Source organism: Aspergillus chevalieri, chromosome 7, assembly GCF_016861735.1.
Source record: "Aspergillus chevalieri M1 DNA, chromosome 7, nearly complete sequence".
NCBI classification, from domain to species: domain Eukaryota; kingdom Fungi; phylum Ascomycota; class Eurotiomycetes; order Eurotiales; family Aspergillaceae; genus Aspergillus; species Aspergillus chevalieri.
The window spans coordinates 1,127,536-1,151,771 of record NC_057368.1 but is presented as its reverse complement, the minus strand read 5'-3'; the positions used below and the strand labels follow the sequence as shown (position 1 = coordinate 1,151,771).

Genomic DNA, 24,236 nt, shown 5'->3' with positions numbered 1-24,236 from the left:
TGGACGGGTTTTAATTTAGATCTTCAAAAAACGGGGTTCCATTGTGACTGCAGCATAGCGTTTCATGTTGTACGATCATACGATAAACGAATAAAAAGTATCATTCGAGACCCTAATTCATGTCCATAACTTCATATACGTCTATATACACAACGCCCTAGCCAATCCCTAAAACGCCATCCCCATCGTAAATCATACAGAACAGCATAAAAGATCTCTACTCCCTGACACCCACGATCTTCTTCAATGTCTCTTCCGCCCCTCTATACCACCGTCCCATTTCCTCAAGACCGTCGCTTTCTCCCTGCTGCTTCTTCCGCTGAGCTTCTCTGGCCTGCGCAATTTCTTCTGTCTTCCGTCTCTCGAGCACACCCAATTCGCGCTCAATAGCCTCAGCCTCCCGTGTCTTCCTAGGCAAAGCATTCTGCACCGTAGCCAACTGACGATTAAGCGCCGCAAGTTCAGCCTCCCGCTCAGCTAAGAGTGACAACGTCGCAGGAAGAGGAAGTCTCTGCGACGACGATGCATCGTCCATATTGGCAACCTGTTTCGCGCGTAGCCCTGCGATAGTAGACTCGATATTCGCGATGGATTCGGGAAGTTCGGAGAGTTGGGTCCCTTGTAATTGGATGTGTTTGTAACGCGCTGCGAGATCTCTGCCCTTCTTCTCCATTTCTTCGATCATCACCCGGACATCTTCTTTGCGCGCTTTGAGCTCTGCCTTCACTTCTGCGAGTTGGGTTTCGAGTCTGAGGTTCTCATTGTTGTCGACGACGAGGGGCGGGTCGCCTACGATTGCGCGGAGGAATTTTTCTTTTGTGACTTGTTCGACGTAGGAAAAGCGTAGTTTGGAGAAGAGTTCCTGTGCAGAGATGTCTATCAGCGTCCATTACTTCAATCGTACAGGGCACGCCGACCAGTTCAATCCCGTACCTTGTAATGTGTCAAATCAGCCTCCAACGAAGACGGCGTGGGATTATCGAGAGCAGAAACATCGGAGCCACGCTTCGAGGGAGACCGTTCCTGACTCTCAGTCTCCGATTCTAACGAAATGGGTTCGCTGATGCGGAGGATGGAGAGGTGTGTTTTGATGTCGCCGTGTTCGTTTTCGAGACTTTGGAGGTGGCTTAGTGCTTCGGATGCGTTCGGCTCTGTCATATTGTTGTAATCATCCCAATGTATGTAGTATATCTGAGTATGGTTGTTGGTAACGCGTGGGATGCGGAGGTAAATAAATTGATCTCTATCGCCGCCTGCCGATCGATGAAATTGCTCCGCTTCGGCGGGCGGTGACTTCTGTCAATCTTGGGCATTGATATCTCTGATCTCTGTTCCTTGTCATACTACTTCCTCTAATCTTGAATATTGCTGGCGTCTGAACTCATTTGTTGTCGCGCTTCAGTGCGACCCCTCCTGATTATGCCTCCCAGACCAGGAGCGATTGGCGATCTCAGCGACGACGACTACGTCGCGCAAGTCCTTGCAACCGAAGCACGGGATAATTCCAAGAGGTACGCATTGGAGGGATTAGGGGCATACATGCCTAAGAAGTTCGTTGTTTTCTTCTTACATCTAGATTGGTGTTCAGAGTGCTAATGGCCGGATAACTTATGCGACAGACCGTCAGGTGCAGCCCCGAAACCAAATACACGATTTCTACGACACATCATCCGAGAAACGGATAATCATAATGCAGCGCTGAAGCGAAAAGAGGAGAGGGATGCCAGGGAGCGAATGCGCCAGTTACGGGAGCAGCAGGCTGCTTCTTCGACATCGCGCGATACTAGAAGACACCGTGACCAGGACCAGCGTGAATCTGGCGGTCGGAACGGTGAGCGAGAGAGGAGGGACGACCGTCAAAGAGGACATCGATCACATCGGAGGAGACATAGGAGTTGGTCTGCATCAGAAGATAGGGATGGAGCTCGCGCGCGAAGACACAGGCGGAGGCATGAGTCGGAGTATGAGCGGACCAAGTATCGACGGAGAGATCGTGACGATGAGCGCGATTACTCGAGACGGCGTCGATCGTATTCTCGCTCGAGAAGCCGGTCTCCGCGAGATGGACAGGAACGTGATTCCCGGGGTAGTAGGCGGCGCCATGGACGATCATACCAGTCTAGGTCGCCTTCGCGCTCTCGATCCCGATCTCCTGAACGCACTAAGAGGAGACACAAAGAGGACGGTGATAGACGAAATGAACATCGCAGCTCGCTTGAGCATCGGTCTACTCACAGGTCCAGCCAACATCCGAGAAGATCTTCGCCAACGACAACAGACCGGAACCAGGCATCAGATCACGACTCAGATCCATTGGAGGACCTAGTAGGACCGCTGCCACAAAGAGACGATGGTACAGCGCCTATGCGCTCTCGCGGGCGAGGCGCCTACAAGCCCAGTCATAGTACCATCGATGCCCATTTCGCAAAGGACTACGATCCAACACTTGACGTCCAACCGGACGACGATGACCCATCTTCCGGAAATAGATCTACGCGTCGTCCAGTAGCAGGACTCATGACCGAAGACGATGACTGGGAACTCGCCCTCGAGGCCCTCCGGGACCGAGCCCGCTGGAAACAAAAGGGAGAGGAGAGGTTACGGCAGGCTGGGTTCAGCGAGTCTACGGTGGACCGGTGGAAGAACAACGCTGCTTTTACGGGAGGGGATATGGAGGGCCATATTGAGGACGTGAAATGGTCGAAGAAGGGCGAGGGACGTGAATGGGATCGGGGAAAGGTTTTTGATGAGGATGGGCATGTTGATGTTAGGGCGTCTTGGTAGACTTCTTGTTGGTGGATCATGGAGTTCAGGTCCTTGGGATTTGCATAGCATAGAGCACTCATACACCAACATTATCATCTCAATCCTTCAGCGTCCCTCCTCCAACATTGAGTGATGACACTCGACAATGGCACCATCACCAATCACCGCCAAGCTATAGATTGCGCGCAGTTCCGCACGTTAGTCAGAGCGCGGAAATCCAGCGTTGAGATCACTAATTCAGATATTGATGTGATAATAAAAGCAGCAATTGAAGGGATTGATGGTTATCTGATTCGTGACTACCGGGGGGTAGATTATCAATAATTGCTAGCGTGGTTTGTTCTAGTTACTCCTCTGGGCATCGCCAGGCACAAATATATTTTGGCATCGAACCATTCCATCACGCGCGACTTGATAGGAATTTGAATTGTTCGTTGTCCCAGCAGATATTCACCTCTTTGAAAACACATTGCATAGATACCAGCCATCTTGCAATGACAGACCAATTCGCATACACATACCCCTCACCATTGGAGGGGTATGAGAATCTCGAACCACTCCCGGAGTAAGCGACATTGTATGAGCGCAAATAAAAGAACAAAACATGTGTTGACACTATGGTGCAGAGAGAGAAACGATGACGGAAAGTCTTTCAAGAATCCGCAACATGGGATCTTGAGTAAGGCGTATGAGGAATTCCCGGATCCTTTGTCTAAGGGACGACGGGGAGGGTTTGATATTCACATCTATCATTTTCAGGTTTGTCATAAGCGCTGGTTAATATTGACGTACCAGTTGATTGAAAGAGACTAAACAATTGAAGAACAACCCAGACCAAGTAACCTACGCAAGAGCTCTCTGGGAACGAATCCGCCGGGAATGTAAGCACTACACGTCCCCCAACATCCCAATCAAATCCGATCCACCTACTAACCATCCACAGTCCCCGAACTCCGTATCTACACCTTCTTCGACCGCCCCGTAGGCCCTCATCCCGTCGCCATGTTCGAAGTTAACCTTTTCACGCCCGCGCAATTCGGCGCTTTCATCCCATGGCTGGTGATCAATCGCGGTCCGCTGAGTGCTCTGCTACATCCGAATACGGCTGATTCGGAGGAGGAAAGGAATCATACGCAAAGAGCGACGTGGTTGGGGGAGAGGATTCCGTTGGATTTAAGAGTGTTTAAGTTGATGAAGGAGAGAGAGAAGAGGGAAGAAGAGGAGAGGGAGTGGGAAAAGAAAGCTGTTGAGGGGAGGTTATGAGTACGGTAAATATTGTGCAGGGACAGGGCTAGTAGATTGATTGATTGATAGATTGATTAGATGGGTGGCACCAAGTGTCAAATGCACGTGAATGTTGACTTGGTCATGCCCTAACCCCATACAACTAGACTGACATCACGGGACCTGCGCAAGAATCGCTCCTTCCCAATCACATTACGCCTGTACCACCACCACCGGGGAAAGAGAAACATGATTGCTGATCCCATTATCCGCATCCAATAAGCAACAAGCATGCGTCCCTAGCCCATGCAGACGAACTTTATGATCTTCCCTGCCAAAACCGCGATTCAGAGCGCTTGTTCCTTGCACGGGGTTGCAGTTGGATTGTGATTGATTTCATTCGACCAAGGACAGTCTGGTATTCGTGAATGGTCACAAGATGGATTTATTCGGTGCTACTGATGGGCTTCTGGGGGTGTTTGGTATGTATTTTCTTGTAGCATGGATTTTATATAAGGCTGACCCCGAGAATTAATTTTGGACAGGGTCGCAACAGAGCAATTTTTCAATGTATCTGACCACGATGCAGTTGGCTCTGAAATCTCTCATGTTTGTCTCTGGTGTTCTGTCAGGCAATACGCCTCCTACAGACCTATCTGTGACGCCAATCCCAAGCTATGTCCTCGAATACGGTCAGTACTTACTCAGTACCTACCCAGAACCTAAAGGCTTGTTCATTTCTGATAGATCTAGCACCTCTCATCTGGCTCCATAGTCAAGATCCCTATAGACCCTCCGATATTGCCCAGCAGCTCGTTCATACCACGCCCATGATTAACTGGACGGCCGTGCAAGACCTTCCCGCGCCGGTAACGCTTAGCAACCTGGACAGTCTCAACGAGCACGGAAACACCAGCGTCTTCTTGACGTCGAAGGAAGGCATCGATGCTGATCCGCAGCCGGCGTGGTTGTATGGCGATACTTTCGATCAGAACAATAACACTGGGGATGCTGTTTCGTCAGTGGTTATCACTCGTGATCATGGGAATGGCACACTTGATGCGTTCTACTTTTACTTTTATGCGTCAGTTACCCAGGTTTAAGAGGTGCGTTGGATTGCAACTCACCAGTCCAGGTACAATGAGGGAAACACGGTTCTGGGAATGGAGTTTGGTAACCACATAGGAGATTGGTTAGTCGAGACGAATCCTACCTGGAAATTTCCACGCTGATATTTCAGGGAACACAACATGATTCGCTTCCAAAACGCAACTCCAGAGGCAATCTGGTACAGCCAGCACGCCAGTGGACAAGCATTCACCTACGACGCCACAGAGAAACAAGGAAAGAGGCCCCTCGGCTACTCCGGAAATGGCACCCATGCCACTTATTCCACTCCCGGGTTAGTCCTCCTTCATTGAGGATCCCGACCTCAACTGACAGGATATTCTCCACAGCAACCACGACCACACAATCCCCGGACTCAACCTTCCCGCCGGCTTCCTAGTCGACAAAACCGACCGCGGCATCCTCTGGGACCCCACCAAGTCCGCATACGCATACAGCTATGAACCTGCCACAAAGACTTTCCAGGCATACGACCCAAGCTTCCCGGTGAACTGGCTGTATTATAACGGACAATGGGGGGATGATGCGCTGCCGGGGGGCCCAGAGTTGTTTGGGCAGAAGAAGTGGGCGGCAGGACCGAATGGACCGAAGTTTAAGCATTTGGAGAGGGAGGAGGTGTGTCCGTCGCATCCGTGCGTTGTTTTGCCGTTTCGGTCATGGCACGAAGGAGAGGGAGTGCCTGATGCGAAGGGGGCGTTTGATGATTGATGATTGATGTTGCGCATGGATAATGCCCCGCAATAGCTGTTCTCATGTGGGGTTCAGATTGCCTGCAGCTTGAAGACGATCCATATCGGCGGTGCGTGTCCTGGAGATTAGTATTCGTCGGAATAGAGTTTCAAATGATGTCCTTTTCAGCATTGAGCAGTGCCTGACTGACTGAATCATGAATAATCACCAGTTCTGGAGTATGGAGTATGGAGAACGGAGTAACGGCGCTCATCGAGTGAACCACCACGTGATACCAATACAGCCCAATAAGGAAAGAGTCAGGCCACACAAAGATACGGACACCGGAAACAAAGTACGTTGAGCTATCCGGATGTACTTTGGAATAAATACAGGGTTGCCACCACGGCACCGTGCTTTGTATGGAGAATGTCAGCTCCACGTGAGGTCAGATCGGCCACTTTTTAGAGTCGGACTATTGAATGTTGCGCGCTGGGGATGAATTCACTGATCGATCTGGGGGAGGAACGACGGTGTATGAGCGTTAAGAGTGGATATCGTATTGTGCAATACGGTGGGTGGTGGTCTTTCCTCTGGTAGAGCCATACTCCGAAAGGTCCAGTTCGAGCACGACTCCGGATGAGCTTCCCCTGAAAATGAGCTCCTCCGAGTCTAAATACGGTCACTAAGTCTAGCGCAACCAACCACACGCCGCGGTTCGGGGGGAAAGCAAAGGTCGAGCCCCTGAGCTGAGGACCGGAGGGAAAAAATTCGAAAGAGAAAAAAAAAAGGGAAAAAATTAACGGCAATGGATAGACAGATCGCTTTGTTGTTGTGCATCTCATCATTTCTTCAGACATGATAATAGCAGAGCAAGAGACAACAGAACTGTGGTGGTCATTGCTTTTCAATCCGTTCATATCAATCACTTCGGACAGTAGGAAGAATAAGGAAAAAGACGAGCCCATCCATCTATTCGCTCGGCCGATCTTCATCAACGCCGGAATTGCGCTTTTCTAAATCAATCTGCGCTGCTCTCGGCTGTTCTTTTCTCTTCTCTTCTCTCTTTCCATCTCCCCTCCTTTTTCATTTCTTGCATCGCATTCTCTTGTTTTATCCGTTCACTATTATTATTCTCCATGCGCCGCTTTAGCCGGATGCTGTGAGCAGGTTGTTTCGCATTCCACATCGAAAAAAAAATAACAATTAAGAAGAAAAAAAGAGCGGTTGTTCCGGATCGCGTCCTTTGCAAAAAGGAGAAGAGAGACAGAACTGGTGTCGACAAACGCTTGCTGGGCTTGTGGTTGTCGTTTTTCTTCTCTTCATCTCCTGAGATATTCTCAACCAGCGCGATTCAATCGTACGCAATTCTTTCGTTTAAATATTTTCCATTACCAAGACTCCCAATTTACAGTGGAGAAGACTAGTGTGTCACAACTACTGTAAGTGCTGTATGCAATGTCATTCACTGGGTGGCGTGGGGAGAGACTTGGTGGACATGGGATGCGCCAATTCACCATGTGCTTTTTGTACCTCGTTCTTCTTCTTTCTCTCTCTATCTTTTACTGACGATTGATTTTAAAGACTAGATAGATAGGTAGCACAAGCCTGTCTGCCTTGGGTTGGGTGAATTCAGTCCAGTTTCATTATTGACTAAATACCCCCCACTTCCGCGCGTTGGGAAAGAGCAACTGCGACAGAGACAGCTAGTCATGGCAACCGCGTCGCCCAGATCCTCGACCCCCGGGCGAGGCCAGGAGCTTCCTCCCATCACCGAAAACCACAGCAACAGCACCTCCAACTCCAAGGACCAGCGCAAATCGTCTTCTCTCGGTTTCCTTCGCCGCTCCAAGTCTACTGAACCGTTAGGTGAACGGAAACTCTCTGGAAGCAGAACCAAGAGATCCAAAACCCAAGCAATGGAGGAGGAACGCCGCCAGAGAGAGGCCATGCCCAAGCAACCTCCTCGTCTTCCTGACCTGTCCCCCACCCCCAGACTCGAGACCTTTGGAGGTGATGACCGTCCCGACAGCGTCGCCATGTTCTCTGCCAGGCCGTATGAGAATACTGCTGCTCCTGGAACTGCGCTGAGCTCGCCTGCTCCTTCTGTCTACCCTGACCCGTATGCACGCACTGAAAGCATGACCCACCGTGGACGCTTTAGCTATGCCAGCAGTGCTGTCAGTACCTCCAATAACCCTCGCAGACTGCGTCGTCGCAAGGATCCTACGCCATACAAGTGAGTAGTACGCTTTACCTGGTTGAGGCGAATTCACGCTGACCCTGTCCAGTATTCTCGTGATTGGTGCACGAAACTCGGGAAAGACCTCGTTCCTTAACTTCCTCCGCAAGTCTCTGACCATGCCACCGCACAAACATCCCTCTCGTTTGCCGGAAGAGTTCGAGGAAATCCAACGCCATTCTGGCTCGAACGACGGCTTCACTTCTCACTATCTGGAAACCGATTTCGATGGAGAGCGGGTAGGGCTGACCCTGTGGGACTCCCAAGGCCTGGAGAGGAACATTGTCGACATCCAGCTGCGTGGAGTAACCAACTTCTTGGAGGGCAAATTCGAAGAAACCCTGAACGAGGAAATGAAGGTGATTCGCTCGCCAGGCGTCCGAGACACCCATATCCACTGCACCTTCTTGATCCTTGATCCCGTGCGCTTGGATGAGAACATTGCTGCCGCTGAACGGGCGGCCAATGGAAAACCTAAGCGCTCTGACTCTCCTGTTGTTGGTATCTTGGACAAGTATCTCGACCTTCAGGTCCTGCAGACCGTACTGGGCAAGACCACCGTTGTGCCGGTCATCAGCAAAGCAGACACAATCACCACCGCTCATATGGCTTACCTGAGGAAGGCCGTCTGGAACAGCTTGAAGCAGGCCAACATCGATCCCCTTGAGGTTCTTACATTGGAAGACCAGGAATATACTTCTTCGGAGAGTGCAGACGAAGAGGAAACGACGCCTACAGAATCGCAGCACGAAGGTACGCAGCCCGAGGCGACCCCCGAGGCGACCCCCGAGGCGACCCCCGAGGCAGAAAACCCTGACCAGGACAAGGAAGCATCTGCGATGTCGAAGTCGGAGCCAGTGCCATCGGACGAAAAGGCTGAATCCCAGAACCCACCATCCGAACGAAGTCGCAAGTCCTCTGGGTCCGAAGCGGTTGCTAAGAGCCTCCCGTTCTCGATTCTCTCGCCTGACCCGTACTCGTTGGAGGCCGGCGACGAGCCTGTTGGCCGCAGGTTCGCCTGGGGATTCGCTGACCCGTACAACCCCGAGCACTGCGATTTCGTTAAGCTGAAGAATCACGTCTTCAACGACTGGCGATCGGAACTCCGGGAGGCTAGCCGTTTGATCTGGTACGAGAACTGGAGAACCAGCCGGCTGAACCGCAATGGTATCCATGCCGCCCCTCCTCAGAGGAAGGCGTATGGCGGACGAATGGGCCCATTTGACGGGCGTCGGACTCGGTAAAGACTTGCAGAATAGCAGTCAATGTTCTTCGTACGGACAAGCTTTTACCCCGGTAATGGCCTATTGTTCTGATTGAACTTTGGTTCTTCGGTTTCGACCTAAGATCCACGACATGGACAGTCTTCCTCGTTCGATTCTTACCATTTTTCGCGGTTCATGTTCTTCTCCTGAAAAAAGGATAATCCCTCCAAACTCGCTATCCACAAGACACATAGATACCCATCAGCCTTTCCTTGCGCGTCATGCTTGAGCGTCCATACTGTGGCAGCAGTTTTCCGATGCAGTTCGTTGCTTGGATTTGTTGTTTTCACCTATCAAAGCATTACTGACAGCTTTCTTTTTCTTTTTTTTTTTCCTAATTCCCCCAATACCTGTATTCCCCCTGCTTTTACGTTCTACATTCTTCACGCTCCTTATACCAATTTCCGTTCCATTTCTAGCTATGCTGGGTGGTCATTTTGTATGTTGTTCCGCAAGACCATCCTGTGGCGAATGACCTTGTACCTCCGAGTTTGGTGGAATGCTGCTTGGGCTGTATGGACTTGGTTTATTCCTCTTCTTCTCTTTTTTGTTCGAAATCTCTGTATTCTTGATTCCCATAGTGAAATAGCAGTTCCACAGGCTGGTATCTCGTGGTATCGCCCCTATGAACATATGCCCTCTGTGATTCTCCGTGATTCCCTTGTACAGGGTAGCACGAAACTATTCCGTGACTCACCTGATGGGATTCATGTGCATCTCTGCGCCATCAGGGCTAGTCTGCTGCGCCCGACCAGCTTTCCCCGACCAATAGCAGCCCTATTGAACGGTCCATCTGTATCTAGACGGCCCAAAACTGCATAATTCAGCTGGCAATTGACCGACTATGATTAATCTCTACTGTTTGTGAATGAGTTGCCGCTGCCAGAGACGGCAGCCCCGCAAGCACCAAGTTTAACGCTAGAAGCGATGATCCACGACCAGCCTCGCTGAGAGCAAACATAACTGAGTCTCATTTCTTTTTTTCCAAAATTTCTTTTTTTCTTTTCTCTCTTAAGTTAAACATATATTCATCTCTTTTACTCCGTACCTTGGTCTATTTACTGTGCCAATTCTTTGTTTGGATTCTCTTGCTCTCTAACCGTCCTCCCCACTAAACAATGTCACTGCAGGTCAACGGCCCATGGTCGCGCGGCCGGTCCAGCAGCCGAACCCGCGAACGTTCCAAGTCTCGCGGTGCCCGGAGCCGAAGTAGAGTATCCTCCGCCGTTCCACGGACCAGCAAATCTTCCCTTACTTCCTTGGACGACAACCCACCACGGTCCCGATCGCGCGGTCCCCGCAGCAGCAGAGCACCCAGCGCCGTGCGTGGCCATCGCAGCAAGTCACGGTCGCGGTACGATATCGATACTGAGGGGGGAGATGGAGGGAATGCGAGCGATTATTACCGTCGGGGCACAAGTCGACGGCCTCGTCGGGAATATTATCATTCGGGTGATGAGGGTGATGATGGGCAGGAAGCGAGCTATTACCTGAAGTCCACACCTAGTACTGGCTCCAAGTTTGATAAGAAGGCTGAGGAGTCAGATGACTCGTCTGTGGACGAGAGATTGGCGTATGGCGATATGCCGGGGGAGAGGAAAAAGTCGTCGAATCGACGATCCAAGTTCTGGTCTACGCTCCGCGACTCGGCGACCGAGCTAGCACAGCAGGCTGTTGCGGCGCAAGCTGCGCAGAATAAACCGGAATCGCCAAAGCCCAATCTCCCACCGCGTCCTGGATCACAGCCGCTGCCAGAGGCCCCGGGCCCTGGCTATGCTCGACCAGAGCCGTTCAAGTACGGGTATGCGAGCCCGCAGCAGCACAACTACCCCACGTATCCGCCGACGTCGTCTGCGATGCCGTCTAATTGGGCGCCTATTCCGGAGTGTGAGATGCCGGGTTTCGTGCCGCCATCGTCGCAGGGCGAAGAGCATTCTTCTATGCCTGGGGCTTTCCCGCCTCCTGAGACATCGCAGCCGGCTACGACAGGGCCGCCTATGCCGCAGTATGCGAATCCAGCGCCGTACACAAATGCCTATGTGCCTCATAGCGCGCATTATAGTGCGAGTCCGGTTTATTCATCTACGACGGGCGCGTATAATCCGGGTTCTTATGCGCCGGCTCCTCATACTTCGTCGGGGGAGGGACCCCCGCGGCCGGCGTATGCGAATCTTCCGCCGTTCCAATACGCGCAGATTGATCCCAATATAAGGTATGGTTCGAAGAATTCATCGAGGCCGTTTAGCTATCCTGCGGTGCCGCAACCCTCCAGGCCGCCCGCTGCTAGCTCGAGCCACCAGAAACCTGCACCTCCACCGGCTGCACCTGCACCACCAGCTTCACGACCCCCCGCAGCGCCTGCGCCGCCGGCACCGGCTGCGCCGACTCCTCCACCGAAGCGTCCTGCGAAGCCTCAGATTTCCGTGTCGACGGGACAAGCTCCTACGACAAGCAATGACCATCACTACGTGGAAATCACGCCGGGAGGCCGCACCCGCCCACCCAGCAACTCAGTGTCGTCTGCCAACCTCACCGTTGATAGACCCGACCCAAGCCAGCGACCGGCCAGTCCTCTGCAGGAACCATATCAGGGCACGTACCAGACTATTTCGCCTATGCCCTCGCCCATAGTCATTCCTGCTAGACCGGAAGATGATTTCTCGGACTCGGAGACGCTGGATCCGAAGCGAACACATAGACGGAAGAAGTCCAGAGATGACCGGGAGTCAAAGGATGAGGGGTCCAGCAGACGCGAGAGGAGCAGGGTCCGACATGAACGGCACAGTTCCACGCAGAGCCTGGAGCCTGACAACGTGCTTCTGATTTCACCGGGCGTATCGCAAAACAAACGCGTGTCGTTCTACAACCCAACACGTGATGCACTTGCGATGCAGGAAGCCCTCTCGCACACGCGCCATATCGACCACAAGACACTCATCCACATTCTGCCTCGTTTGAGTGATGAGGAGATTCTCGACATGCGCAAGGAATACAAACACCACGTCAAAGTCCACGGCAAGGGCGTCAACGTCGCCAAACACATCCACCTAAAACTCGGCAACACACCCTTCGGCAAAGTCTGCTACGCCACCGCCCTCGGACGCTGGGAATCAGAAGCCTTCTGGGCAAACTGCTACTACCAATCCGGCAGCTCGCGACGAGAACTCCTAATCGAATCGCTAATGGGCCGTCGGAACTCGGAAATCCGCGCCATCAAGGAATCTTTCCGCGACTCGCGCTACAACGACAGTCTCGAGAAGTGCATGAAGTCAGAGCTGAAAGCTGATAAATTCCGGACAGCCGTGCTACTCGCGCTGGATGAGGGACGGCAGAGCGAGCGCCAGCCGATGAATGAGGAACTGATCGACCGGGATGTGGAGGAGTTGCATCGCGCGCTGATCTCCCGCGACGGTGGCGAGACAGCTATGATCTTTATTATTGTGCGGAGGAGCGACTCGCATCTGCGCGAGGTGTTGCGTACTTATGAGAAGGTTTACCGGCATAATTTCGCCAAGGCGATGATTTCCAAGTCGCCGAATCTTGTCGTACGTCCCTCCCTTCCCCTTACATCTTTCCTTTACCTTTGACAACGTAATATGTACATGCATACTAACTGATTCAGGGTGAAACCCTAGCGCACATCCTCAACGGTGCCATCAACCGCCCCATGCGCGACGCAATGCTCCTGCACCAGGCACTCCACGAATCGCAGACTGGCAAAGAGCGCTCGGAATTGCTGATTTCACGGCTCGTGCGTTTACATTGGGAGCCTAAGCATCTGGAGCAGGTGAAGCATGAGTTTCGGAGGAGGTATCGGGAGAGACTTGAGGAGGCGATTGCGGAGGAGGTGCTGCCGATTAATGGGGGGAGTGAGTGGGGGGAGTTTTGTATTGAGTTGGCGAGGAGCTGTAATAAGGAGTGATTGCGTTTCTTTTTACCATGGACTTACGATAGATGATGGATTGATGATTGGTTCTTAGTTAAGGTGGTTTATTTGATATTAGCGAATGACTAGGATAAATTAGACTGCTCATACTTGGATTTCAAGCTCTTGGCTACTACTACTACTACTACTACTACTACTACTATTATAGACAGACATGGCCATCACTATTATGGCACCGACTAGATATTAGGGCATGTGTTTATTTTGGTGCTGACTGGGGTAGATTAATTTGCTCCATAATTGAACTAACGCAGATGGCGTGACTTGATCACATTGACTGCTCATGCTTCCTGCTGGAATACTACTTTGATTTAGACGAGCATTGGCATTACTTTTTTATTACCTGTTTGGGAAGACGAGATAGTCACACTGCCCTTACAGATACTCGATAAAGCCTATTTGATAAAGTTAACTCAATGTCAGATGTAAGGCATGATTTTCCATATGTTGGTACACCAGTAGATAATTGCCGACAAAGTTCCGAGTACTCGTATCGCTGTACTTGTACAGTAGTGGGCTATGCTGTGCATGCATCCTGACCTGGTCATCTAGTACCTGCAGCGATGTGATTTATCCATTACTGCCCAATTATGTTGCCTACATGCAGCCCCGATGTAAATCTGCCTATCCGATCTTTGTATGCTCGATCTCGAGTCCACCGAGTCCGAGTCAGCAATAATAGTAGCGCCAATGTCACACTGCAGCTACATCGCGTCAGATCGCGGTTTGGTTACTGGTTATTGAGTATTCTTAGCAAACATTCGGTTCTCTTTATGAGGTAATCTGTACTGAATAGTATTAGTATAGCTGGCGTATAGTCGGTGCTGCTTTCCTATTCGGGTAGAGGCTCTTGCCGGCTTACTTCCCGGTATCTTCGTTCTCTTTCATCTCTCCTCTTCTTTTTTTATTTTTTTCCCTTTCTCTCATCCTTTATTCTCATCAATCATACTCACTCGCTTATTTGCTTCAAGTCACTCTTTACACCGCCATTCGTTATCCCAGACAAGCAGAAACCAACAGAAACCTAACGTATGTGTGGCTCTCCTTTCTGATCTGTTCTGCAGTTATCCATGATACTGACTGACTCGTCCCAATCATTCCAGAACACCCCGTATCTTTTCTCCGGTCCAATTCCGGTCTGCAGCTGTCTGTATGTACATCCCGGCATTTCTTTGTTTATACACTGCTACCCTACTACCTTAGGCACGGGTATTCTCTGGCTGTTCTCACCCTCGCCATTATCTCTCCTATTTGCCTTCCCCTTGCCTCGGTCCATGTGGCTGAAGTGGTATCACGCCCTGCCTTTCTTTCCTCTTCTCCGTCTACCCCACAGCAATTGACATGTCAGACGACATTCGGAAGATTCCCATCTCACATCCATCATGCAGTCTAGACTTTCTGACGCTTACTTTTCTGGTCTTAGGTCGCAGCGGTCACGGTTGTCTTGTCTTGTTCTGTCTTGTCACCTGCGGAGCACCTGTGGTATGCGCTTATAAAAGGCCTATCTGCGCAGCATTCCGACAACAAGCCCTTCCCTCTCCCTTCCTTACATTTCTCCACGATTTGCTGAGCGGTGACGAATTTCATTCTCCTGGGTTCTTTCTTTTTGCGGTTCAAAAAAAATCCCTACCATGCTTCTGCGTGACTGCTGAAGCAACTACTATTCGTCAGTATGAATCTCTATCGTCTCGGTCTTTTGGTCGCTTCCCTCGTCTCTGCGGTGACAGCAGAGTCGACCTTTACTCCTGCTAGGCCTCCTTCGCTGCCGTTGGCTGTCAAGTCACCCTACCTGAGCACGTGGTTGCCGGCAGGACAGGATGGGGGTAATGGTGGCTACTTGGCTGGTGAATGGCCGAGGTTTTGGGAGTAAGAAACCCCGAATTGTTTTGTCGCAAACATGTACTGACCATCTGACAGAGGCCAAATCATTGGCTGGGCCGGTATTATCCGTGTAGACGGAAATTCCTACACATGGATGGGGCTGCCAGGAACCACTACGGTCAATCAGACGGCCTACGAGTATACTTCGACGAAGAGTATTTTCACCATGAACGTTGGCGGCGAAGTGCAGTTGAATCTTACTTTCCTCTCGCCCATCACCCCCAACGATCTCAAGCGGCAGTCTTTGGTGTTTTCCTATCTCAACGTGGAAGTTGCCTCGCTCGATGGTCAATCCCATGATGTTCAGGTGTACTCAGACATCTCAGCTGGTATGTCTCTTTGCGGGGTATTCCCCATTTAAAATGATGTTTCACCCATCTGACCGATTCTCCACAGAATGGGTTTCAGGAGACCGCAGTACTGCTGTGCAATGGGACTATGGTGTCACGGACGATGAAGTTGCCTATCACAAGATCCAACGCCAAACTCAGTTGCTTTTCTCCGAATCCAGGGATCAGTCGGAATGGGGTTCTTGGTATTGGGCCACGCATAACGGGACCGGCGTAACGTACCAGTCGGGAAATGCAGAGGACGTTCGCAGCGCGTTTCGAAAGAACGGAAAGCTGTCCAATTCAAAGGACAACAACTACCGTGCCATCTCCACAAACTGGCCAGTCTTTGGATTTTCCATTGACTTGGGATCTGTCAGCTCTCAGACGGCTGACCGGCTGTTCACTATTGGTTTGGACCAGCAAGATGCGATTCAATTCAGTGGTGCAACTGGGACTCGCGCGGTGCCTTCTCTCTGGACGAGCTATTTCAAGGACGGATTGGCTGCTGTAAGTCATTGAACGAACAGTAAAATGATGAACGTAAAGCTAACTTGCTAGCTCGACTTCTTTTATCATGACTATGAGGAAGCCAACAAGCTGTCTTCGGAATTCGATGATCGCGTTGCCCGTGATTCTATTGCTGCTGCCGGCCAGGATTATTTGACTATCACTTCCCTTAGTGGTCGTCAGGCTTTCGCGGCCACTCAACTGACCGGTACCATTGAGGAGCCCTACTTGTTTATGAAGGAGATCTCTTCCAACGGCAACATGAACACGGTCGATGTCATCTTCCCGGCACATCCCGTTTTCCTCTACACAAATCCAGAATTACTGCTGCTCCTTTTGAAGCCTCTGTATGAGATCCAGGAATCCGGAAACTATCCCAATGCCTACGCCATGCACGACATTGGCACGCATTACCCCAACGCCACTGGTCACCCTGAAGGTAACGATGAGCCCATGCCACTCGAGGAGTGTGGCAACATGGTCATCATGGCCCTGGCATATGCGCTCAAGTCGGGGAACACAACCTATCTGAGTGACCATTATACCAAGCTCACTCAGTGGACCAACTATCTCGTCCAGGATGCGATTTACCCAGCGAACCAGATTTCGACCGATGACTTTGCAGGTTCTTTGGCGTAAGTCATTTTCCGTGGTAGTCTCGAGGCACACTAACGCGTATAGCAACCAAACCAATTTGGCTCTGAAGGGCATTATCGGTATCGAAGCGATGGCGACCATTAGCTCCATCACCGACCATCCTGACGACAGTGAGAACCGCACTACGGTTGCTCAGGATTACATTGACAGATGGCAAACCTTGGGCATTGCCAACAACACCGAACCTGCGCACACCACTCTGTCGTATGGAGACAACTCATCTCACGGTCTTCTGTACAACCTTTACGCTGATCGGGAACTTGGATTGAACTTGGTTCCGCAGTCTGTGTATGACATGCAGAGTTCGTTTTACCCAACTGTCGAGGCGACATATGGAGTTCCGCTCGACACCAGGCACAGTTATACCAAGAGTAGGTGCTGCTTTATCCATCCAGAGCTCACTGGCTAACAAGTTAGGCGATTGGGAACTGTTTGCTGCGGCTGTAGCGTCGAACTCGACTCGCGACATGTTCATCAAGGACTTAGCTACCTGGATCAACAAGACTCCGACCAACCGACCTATGACTGATCTTTATGAGACCAGCACCGGAGAGTAAGCGCCCTGACATTTTTGTGTAAATTGATGCTGACGGAACAGTTACCCCGGAATCACCTTTATTGCCAGACCCGTCATGGGCGGCTCGTTTGCATTGTTAATTTTGAATTAGGCTATGGTTATGATATCCTTTGCGCGTGGAGACGTAGTACGATTCGTGTAACATTGTTCGGTGCTATCTTTACGGTCATTATTAGACCATATGGATCGTTATATATAGGATTGACGGCTGTTGCCATACATATGTCATGTTCATCACCGTGGAGTATCCGTATATCATGAAGTCAATCACAGTTCGTGGGCAAATTCATTCGTTTCTTCCCATTGGTCGAAAGCGCGAATCAGATCTGATTTGTTAGTTTTGTCGTAAACCTAGGTGTGGTGTTAGGAGACATACCGTAATACATCATCATACCCTCGAGGTGGGTATCGATGGACTGTTTCTCATCAACAGTGTGGATATTGTTGAGGAACCTCTCCCGACTAGGATTCCAGCGGTAAATATTCCGCGACAGATTCCAATAGAACCGCGTATCCGTGTTCCCAGTCATAACATCCCCACTCACAACAACCTTCTTCCCCTTAAGAGCAGGAACCGACTCAAACACTGCGCGCGCCACACCCGAGAACCGAGTCCAAATCTGATCCGCGGAGACATCCGTCGGACTAAGCGGCGCGGGGACGAGCGGGGACGAAAGCGGCCTAAGCGTGAGATGGTTGATCGTTCCTTCGCCCTCGCCAGACGAATACGGATGCGAGAACGAGAGATTGTATCCTTGCACAATGGGCGTGATCAAGTCAACCGCGCGAGAGATAACAGTGTCTGGTGTCTGATGCAGCGCGACACGGTAGTTGATCACAGCGGAGATTTTCTCCGGCAATGCGTTGGACTTCACGCCACCGCGGATGATATCTGTTGCCTGAGTTGTTTGCAGAGTGACGCGGAAATTGTCACCGCGCGACTGGCCCAGTTTCTCGGCTAGGCTGCGGTAATCGTTTGTCGACAATGCATGTCCCAGCCACGACTCGATGTGTTCGGGCGAATGCACGACTTGGCATTCCAATGTCTTGCGGGTAGGATGAATCTCGTTTAACTCAGGGACGAAAAGGTCCTTGCGTTCGAGAGTGTGGATGATATCCGCCATAATCCCGATTCCCGTGTGCGCAGGCGGAATGGAACTATGGCCGCCGGGCACGGCGAGTTCAAGGATGAGATCCAGAGCACCCTTCTCACCGACAGCGGGGAGCGCATAGACGACATCCTCGTCATCGGGGAGGACCTGCACACCGTTTCCGCCCTCATCCAGGATCAACGCGATGCTGTCTTTTCCATACCGCTTCTCGAGTTCGGGGGCTAGATGCCCGGCGCCTAGGAAACCGTGCGACTCCTCATCGAAGCCGAATGAAAAAATCACCGTGCGCGATGGTTTGAAGCCCTGATTGAGCAGGTCTTCGATGGCGGAGAGCAGGCCGATGAGCGTGTTCTTGCAGTCGCTGGCGCCGCGGCCCCAGATGTAGGTTCCGTCGTAGTGGCCGGAGAAGGGCGGGTAGGTCCAGTCGGTTGGGTCGTCGATAGGGACGACGTCTTGATGGGCGAGGAAGAGGATTGGTTGGAGGTGGGGGAGTTTGCCGGGGAGGGTGTAGAGCAGGGCGTGGGTGTTTATGTGGTCTAGTTGGGCGGTTTTGTGGCTGCGCTCAATATTAACATGGGATGCGATCCGGTCTGGGGGATTTCAGACATACACTAGAGGAAACAAGTCACGAAGAAGGTCCTGAAAGTCCACGAAGGGCGCAAACGCCTCATTGTCGCGATCCGTCACCGCATCGCCAACGCTCGTGTCGACCTGCACAGCGCGCGAGAGGCGCTCAACTTGTTGCGCGCGAATGCCCTCATCCTGAATGAAATGCAGCGAGGATAAGAAGCCGTCGCTATCCGGGGCTATTTTTGGAGCAAGAGGACATGATATCTCGGAGGTATCCTGGAGAGGCCGTTGAGCCGAGGCCGAAAAGGGAAATGAAGGCAGGGCCAGGGCGGTGGGGAGGAGGATGACTAAGAGGGACCGCATTTTGGGTGGTTTAATTAGCGGAGGGGAAGAGTGGGATTGTGGCTATTTATATGTTGGAGTGTACTCCGGAGTACAAGGTTCTTATCGGAGGGGTCGGTTATAGATCCTGCATGTCGGTAACTACGTGATTTGTGTAGTATGTTTGTCTACTACTACAATTCTACTGAGATTTTACTATGCAGTGAATAATATGCAAGAATCTGACTCGGAGTACATCCTGACGTAGTGTCATCAACCCTAAACCCGCCGAAAAGGGGCGCCGATCGTACGCAAAAGGTCAACCGTGACGAGGAAAAAGCCGAGGAGATCTCAATAGTTTGTTTCAGCCTGCTGTGTTTGTTCAGGGGTATATGTATATCAATTCTTTTCTTCTCTTTCCAGTCCTTCTGCTTGTCAATCCACTCTCGTTCGTACAGTGTACGCAGGACTTTCGTTCTTTTCCATTCCTTATTCCTTTATTCATTCGTTCTTTTGATTTTCAGTCACTCCTTTGAACTATAGACAAAACAAAATGAAGAACGTCGCCATTCTCGCTCTTACCACGGCTGCCTCCGCCGCCGCAGCCAACAACTGCTACCAGTCCCTCGGTGCCGAACCTCTCGTCCTCCCGGCCTCGACTTTCCTCTCCAACGCTTACTGCCAGGCCCTCTGTCTCTCGCGCAACTACGCTTTCTCCGGGACCAAGGATGGCAAGGAGTGCGCTTGTGTTAAGGAGTTGCCTAGCAAGGACTTGAAGGTGGATGAGAAGGAGTGCTCGGTGCCTTGCCCGGGCTACCCGGCTGACAAGTGTATGCCCTCTTGTATATAAATTTTGCGATTGCGATGTAGATACTGACAAATGCGCAGGCGGCGGCCACGACGCCTGGACCGTCACCGTCCCTCAAGCCCCTAGCTCTGGCGCCAGCTCCAGCTCTGCTGCCGCCCCTACTGCCTCTGTCGTCCGTCGCTCCGATCACCCGGCTTGGTTGGACTCGGGTTCCAGCGACTCCTCTTCGTCTGACTCTAGCTCGGACGACTCTTCCTCGTCTGACTCTGGGGACACCCCCGTCGCTGGTGTTGGCCCCGCTGTTTCCGCTACCCCCTCTTCCGACTCCTCTTCCTCCGAATCCACTAGCTCTGCCTCTTCTGAATCCACCGGCTCCGCCTCCGCCAGCGTGGAGGGCGGTATCGTCGTCGACTCGGAACCTACCTCTTCCGCTTCGTCCGACTCTGGCTCTGACGCTGCTGCTGCTACTTCTTCTTCCTCTGACTCGTCTGAAGAGAAGACCACTGCCGCCGCTGCTGCTACCACCACCGCCGCCGGTGCCGCGACCAGCACTGCTGCCGGCAGCTCTGCTTCTGCCACTGGCGGATCTGACTCCGACTCCAACACCACCCAGACCACCTCCATCCCCAACACCCTCCTGACTGCTCCCTCGAGCACGGGCTCCAGCAGCGGTGCTTCTGCGTCGCCGTCTTCTGGCTCTTCTTCGAACTCGGACTCTAGCTCTAGCTCTTCCAGCACCTCTGACTCGTCGAGCTCCAGCTCGTCGGCTTCGGCTTCGGCTACCCCCTCTGGCGAGAACGCTGCTGGCCGTGTTGGTTCTTCGTTCTCGATGGTCGGTGCTGTTATGGGTGTTATGGTTGCTTACTTGCTGTAAGCCCTTTCGCACTATTATCTTTTTGTCCTATTCTATTTGAATTAGGGGGATTTGTTTTGAGGTCGAGGATGTAGGTAGGTGCATGTGCACAGGGACAAGAAAGCGCCAAGCAGGTGCACAATGCAGGGCAGGCATTCCCTTCGTTTTGTATCATTCTTACCTTTATCTATTTTATATACCATTGATTTGACTTGACTTGATTTTATACGATTTGATTCTCTGGCATACATCGGCTCGTTAATGTGTACGTATGTACGATGTATATGTGTATTTTAGATTAGAATCCTGGGGATCGATGTCGATATCAATTATACCATTATCATTCGGCACGTTCATAATATATAGTGTAAACAAGCATAGGGTATCATCACGCGTCATAGCAAACAAACACATAATAAAAACCAATAGGCAAGTCAAAAGGCGAAAAGAAAACCAAAGTCAAAAAGCTAGTCTATCTCGATTCCCCTCTTACGTAAACTCTCCTTGTCCCGTTTACTCATAGTCACGTACTCGAACTGTTTCGGCAATTCGTCTTGTCGTCCCTCACTATAGACTTCCGTTAGAATATCCATATACCTGCAAGCATATCCCAGTCTAGGGGTGGGGACATACCGATAATAAATGATCTTCAAATTTCTCGCTCGATCCTTGTACTGCACCTGGTCGCGGTCTTCAATCCGTACCTCGCCCTCCTGCACCGGCTCGGCGTGGTTCTGTCGAACCAGATCCGACCAGCTGGTCCCGCATTCGCGGATTAGGCGCATCAATCGTTTATCTTCTTCGGATGACCAACGGACTCGTACTTTCGAGTCTGTGCTAGTGGTAGCTGTAGTAGTTGTGGTGGCGGCAGCAGCAGTGCTGGACGGCGGCGAGGTTCTCTCCCGCCGCCGTGCGTCGTCGACCCTTGGACGCTTTAGGTGACGAGATTGGTCTGGTTTCTGTGCGCGCTTGACTGAGGGGTCGATTGCTCGTTCGTAGCGGCTAAATTCGTCGTCGTCGTCGTCATCTTCCTCTGCTGTACGTTGGCGCTTTCGTGATGCTGGTGGCTGTGGTCGTTCTCTGCGTTCTGCGCTGTGGGGATCACTGAGACTAATCGGGGATACCCGTCGGGCGTGTTCCTGGCGGTCGACAAAGGCTGCAGGTGTTTTTCGTCGCGGGTTGGCTGTTAGGCGGGGAGTTGCTTTGGTCGCTGCGTTCCAGACTTCCTCGCTCGAGGGCAGTTCGTTTGGTGGTATGGATATGGTCTGGCGACGCATTGGCGGGCTGTGTGATTTTTCCGGTGCGGGTTCACCTCTGTGCGGTTGTAGATGGGAGCTGGAGTCGACGAAGAGGTCTTCTTCATTTTGCAAGAATGTCGGGGGGTTTTCTGGAGATGCTGGGATTTCGCGAGATTCTGGTGGTACAGTTGGTTCAGCTGTCACCGGCCCTGACAACGTTTGACGGCGATTAGAGGCTTCTGGCGACTTTTCCTGAGAAACAGGTCTCACGTAGTCCGTCTGTCGTCGCTGTCTCTGACTAATTCGTTCAATCATGGAAGCGTTAAGCCATTGGCTTTTGTATGACTTTCGTCGCTCAGACTTAGCTGGCCCGACAACTGGTCCCAGCTCTTGAGCTGGCTCGACCGGTTCTTGGGTCTGTTCTTGTACTGGCTCCTGGACCGGCTTCTGCTCCGGCTTCTGGACTGGCTCCTTTGGCGCTTTCACCGGTACCGTCTGTATAGTTGACACCTCTCGAACGGCCGTAGGGGAGCTACTCCACCTGCTAAACGACGAACTTTCCCGTTGGGGTTCAGAGAAGTACTCCTCACGAACAGTCTCAGCATCGGATTGCGACTTTAAGTCTCGGTTGATTTCGTTTTCCCTCTTTCTAATCCACTGTGCCACCCTTAAAACAAATTTCTGCCATCGATAGGCGCCTTGTAGCCCGCGGATACCGTCGTCATCTTCTTCTGCTAACGTGACACGAATCTCGTTGACGCGATCGTAGACAGCTTCTGTGAACCTCTCCGGAAGCCGTCCATTTTCGTTTTCAAACAGCTTGATATTAAACCCACGAGGAGGCTCCTGGCCATCCTGATACGAATCGTCTTCATCACCCATAACGTCATCGAAGAAGACACCACTCACAATCGCCTCAGGATCGAATCTGTCCTCATTCTGGTGTGTCTCCAACTTGACCAAAAGCGACTGCGTGCGGATCTCCAACGCCAGATCGAAAGTGTCTTTCTCAAGAGCACTCTGTCCATGACCACCCTGAAGCCCTTTCCCAAGTTCATTCATGAACGGCGACGGAAACCGTCCCTCCAAATCATGGATCGCCTTCCTCTGCGACTCAGTTTTTTTCCCACTCGACGCATCTGCCAAAAGTACTTCAAGCGCCAAACGCGCACAGTTCACCTTGTGCAAAATAGGATCCGGACTCCACTCCCTACTCGTCCCTGTACCTTTCTTCTCCAGCGCAGAAATAAGCAGCGGGTTAACCTGCTTCGTATCGATGTACGTCTGGTGCCCAAAATACTGCGTTTCCGCGTCCAGATTCGACATTAACCGTTTAAGCCGCTTCCTCTGCGGATTCTGCGGATCGCGCAGCTTCTTCGCCGTGTTGACGATACTAACCGGGTCCACAGACCCAGGAACCAGAATATGCAAAACATCATTGGCTTCTCGTTCCAAAGATGGTAGAGTCTCGATCATCATGTCTGGATCGAGGTCCGTTTCCGGCTCTGACGGGAGAATGGTGGTGCCGGACATGTTGACGGCATCTTCCGGGGAACCCTGTACTTGGACGGGATTTGAAATGCGCCTCTGGGGTGTTTGGGTTTTGGCGGGAGACTCTTCGATCGCATCGAGCTCTGCAACATGAGTTAGTCGGTTTTAAAATGGGTTAAGGCGTAAAAAGAGAAAGAACAATGCGTGGTGACGTCCGATGCGGTAAACACCACGCCGATACAAAACTCGAGTTGGAGTATAAACAAAACAAACAACCAGGACTAAAGACAACGAAATAACCAGAAGAGAAAGTAAACAAAATTTAAAAACAAGAACAAAATAAACTCACTCTCAATATCCCCCCTCCTCTTCCCCCATCCCTTCCCCGACTGACCACCACCACCACCACCGCTACCACCATCGCGACTCTGCTGATGCGACTCGACCTCCCGACTCTGACTCCTCGTCCATCGCCTGCGCGGAGGACTCTTCACGTCCAGAGTAGTACTATATAGCGCAGCCTTCTGCACCGGTCGCGGAACAGAAACAGTCTCGCCGCGAATCGCAGAGCGCGACCGGGACCGGGCCATGACTGAGTTGTTCTTTTCGTAGTTTATCGGCGGGGGCGTATAGAAGTAGAGGAATCCCG

At 51.6% G+C, this 24,236-nt stretch overlaps 11 protein-coding genes across 11 annotated transcripts; 8 read left to right on the top strand and 3 right to left on the bottom strand.

Annotated features, from left to right (window-relative positions):
* Positions 1-217: 217 nt before the first annotated feature.
* On the bottom strand, positions 218-1,158 carry ACHE_70378S (uncharacterized protein; the record flags this gene model as incomplete). The annotated part of the gene is made up of 2 exons (XM_043282704.1): positions 218-862; positions 934-1,158. 2 exons carry the CDS (start codon positions 1,156-1,158, stop codon positions 218-220), a joined length of 870 nt encoding a protein of 289 aa, XP_043140057.1.
* Positions 1,159-1,419: 261 nt separating this feature from the next.
* ACHE_70377A (uncharacterized protein) lies at positions 1,420-2,784 on the top strand (the record flags this gene model as incomplete). The annotated part of the gene is made up of 2 exons (XM_043282703.1): positions 1,420-1,550; positions 1,620-2,784. The coding sequence occupies 2 exons, from the start codon at positions 1,420-1,422 to the stop codon at positions 2,782-2,784; spliced, it is 1,296 nt and encodes a 431-aa protein (XP_043140056.1).
* Positions 2,785-3,260: 476 nt separating this feature from the next.
* Positions 3,261-4,029, top strand: ACHE_70376A (uncharacterized protein; the record flags this gene model as incomplete). The annotated part of the gene is made up of 4 exons (XM_043282702.1): positions 3,261-3,331; positions 3,393-3,525; positions 3,590-3,647; positions 3,710-4,029. The coding sequence occupies 4 exons, from the start codon at positions 3,261-3,263 to the stop codon at positions 4,027-4,029; spliced, it is 582 nt and encodes a 193-aa protein (XP_043140055.1).
* A 400-nt stretch (positions 4,030-4,429) lies between these two features.
* ACHE_70375A (uncharacterized protein) lies at positions 4,430-5,826 on the top strand (the record flags this gene model as incomplete). The annotated part of the gene is made up of 6 exons (XM_043282701.1): positions 4,430-4,472; positions 4,536-4,682; positions 4,744-5,074; positions 5,126-5,182; positions 5,231-5,392; positions 5,448-5,826. 6 exons carry the CDS (start codon positions 4,430-4,432, stop codon positions 5,824-5,826), a joined length of 1,119 nt encoding a protein of 372 aa, XP_043140054.1.
* A 1,673-nt stretch (positions 5,827-7,499) lies between these two features.
* aspE (septin) lies at positions 7,500-9,273 on the top strand (the record flags this gene model as incomplete). Its single annotated transcript, XM_043282700.1, has 2 exons — positions 7,500-8,026; positions 8,079-9,273. 2 exons carry the CDS (start codon positions 7,500-7,502, stop codon positions 9,271-9,273), a joined length of 1,722 nt encoding a protein of 573 aa, XP_043140053.1.
* A 462-nt stretch (positions 9,274-9,735) lies between these two features.
* ACHE_70373A (uncharacterized protein) lies at positions 9,736-10,116 on the top strand (the record flags this gene model as incomplete). Its single annotated transcript, XM_043282699.1, has 1 exon — positions 9,736-10,116. One exon carries the CDS (start codon positions 9,736-9,738, stop codon positions 10,114-10,116), a length of 381 nt encoding a protein of 126 aa, XP_043140052.1.
* A 296-nt stretch (positions 10,117-10,412) lies between these two features.
* On the top strand, positions 10,413-13,216 carry anxc4 (annexin ANXC4; the record flags this gene model as incomplete). Its single annotated transcript, XM_043282698.1, has 2 exons — positions 10,413-12,839; positions 12,917-13,216. The coding sequence occupies 2 exons, from the start codon at positions 10,413-10,415 to the stop codon at positions 13,214-13,216; spliced, it is 2,727 nt and encodes a 908-aa protein (XP_043140051.1).
* Positions 13,217-14,912: 1,696 nt separating this feature from the next.
* Positions 14,913-17,285, top strand: gta1 (glutaminase GtaA; the record flags this gene model as incomplete). Its single annotated transcript, XM_043282696.1, has 7 exons — positions 14,913-15,106; positions 15,158-15,450; positions 15,518-15,960; positions 16,012-16,595; positions 16,642-16,988; positions 17,035-17,170; positions 17,216-17,285. The coding sequence occupies 7 exons, from the start codon at positions 14,913-14,915 to the stop codon at positions 17,283-17,285; spliced, it is 2,067 nt and encodes a 688-aa protein (XP_043140050.1).
* A 176-nt stretch (positions 17,286-17,461) lies between these two features.
* On the bottom strand, positions 17,462-19,239 carry cps1 (Gly-Xaa carboxypeptidase; the record flags this gene model as incomplete). Its single annotated transcript, XM_043282695.1, has 3 exons — positions 17,462-17,520; positions 17,571-18,862; positions 18,917-19,239. 3 exons carry the CDS (start codon positions 19,237-19,239, stop codon positions 17,462-17,464), a joined length of 1,674 nt encoding a protein of 557 aa, XP_043140049.1.
* A 511-nt stretch (positions 19,240-19,750) lies between these two features.
* On the top strand, positions 19,751-20,879 carry ACHE_70369A (WSC domain-containing protein; the record flags this gene model as incomplete). The annotated part of the gene is made up of 2 exons (XM_043282694.1): positions 19,751-20,027; positions 20,086-20,879. 2 exons carry the CDS (start codon positions 19,751-19,753, stop codon positions 20,877-20,879), a joined length of 1,071 nt encoding a protein of 356 aa, XP_043140048.1.
* A 446-nt stretch (positions 20,880-21,325) lies between these two features.
* ACHE_70368S (uncharacterized protein) lies at positions 21,326-24,008 on the bottom strand (the record flags this gene model as incomplete). The annotated part of the gene is made up of 3 exons (XM_043282693.1): positions 21,326-21,425; positions 21,492-23,730; positions 23,933-24,008. 3 exons carry the CDS (start codon positions 24,006-24,008, stop codon positions 21,326-21,328), a joined length of 2,415 nt encoding a protein of 804 aa, XP_043140047.1.
* Between the last annotated feature and the right edge of the window lie 228 nt (positions 24,009-24,236).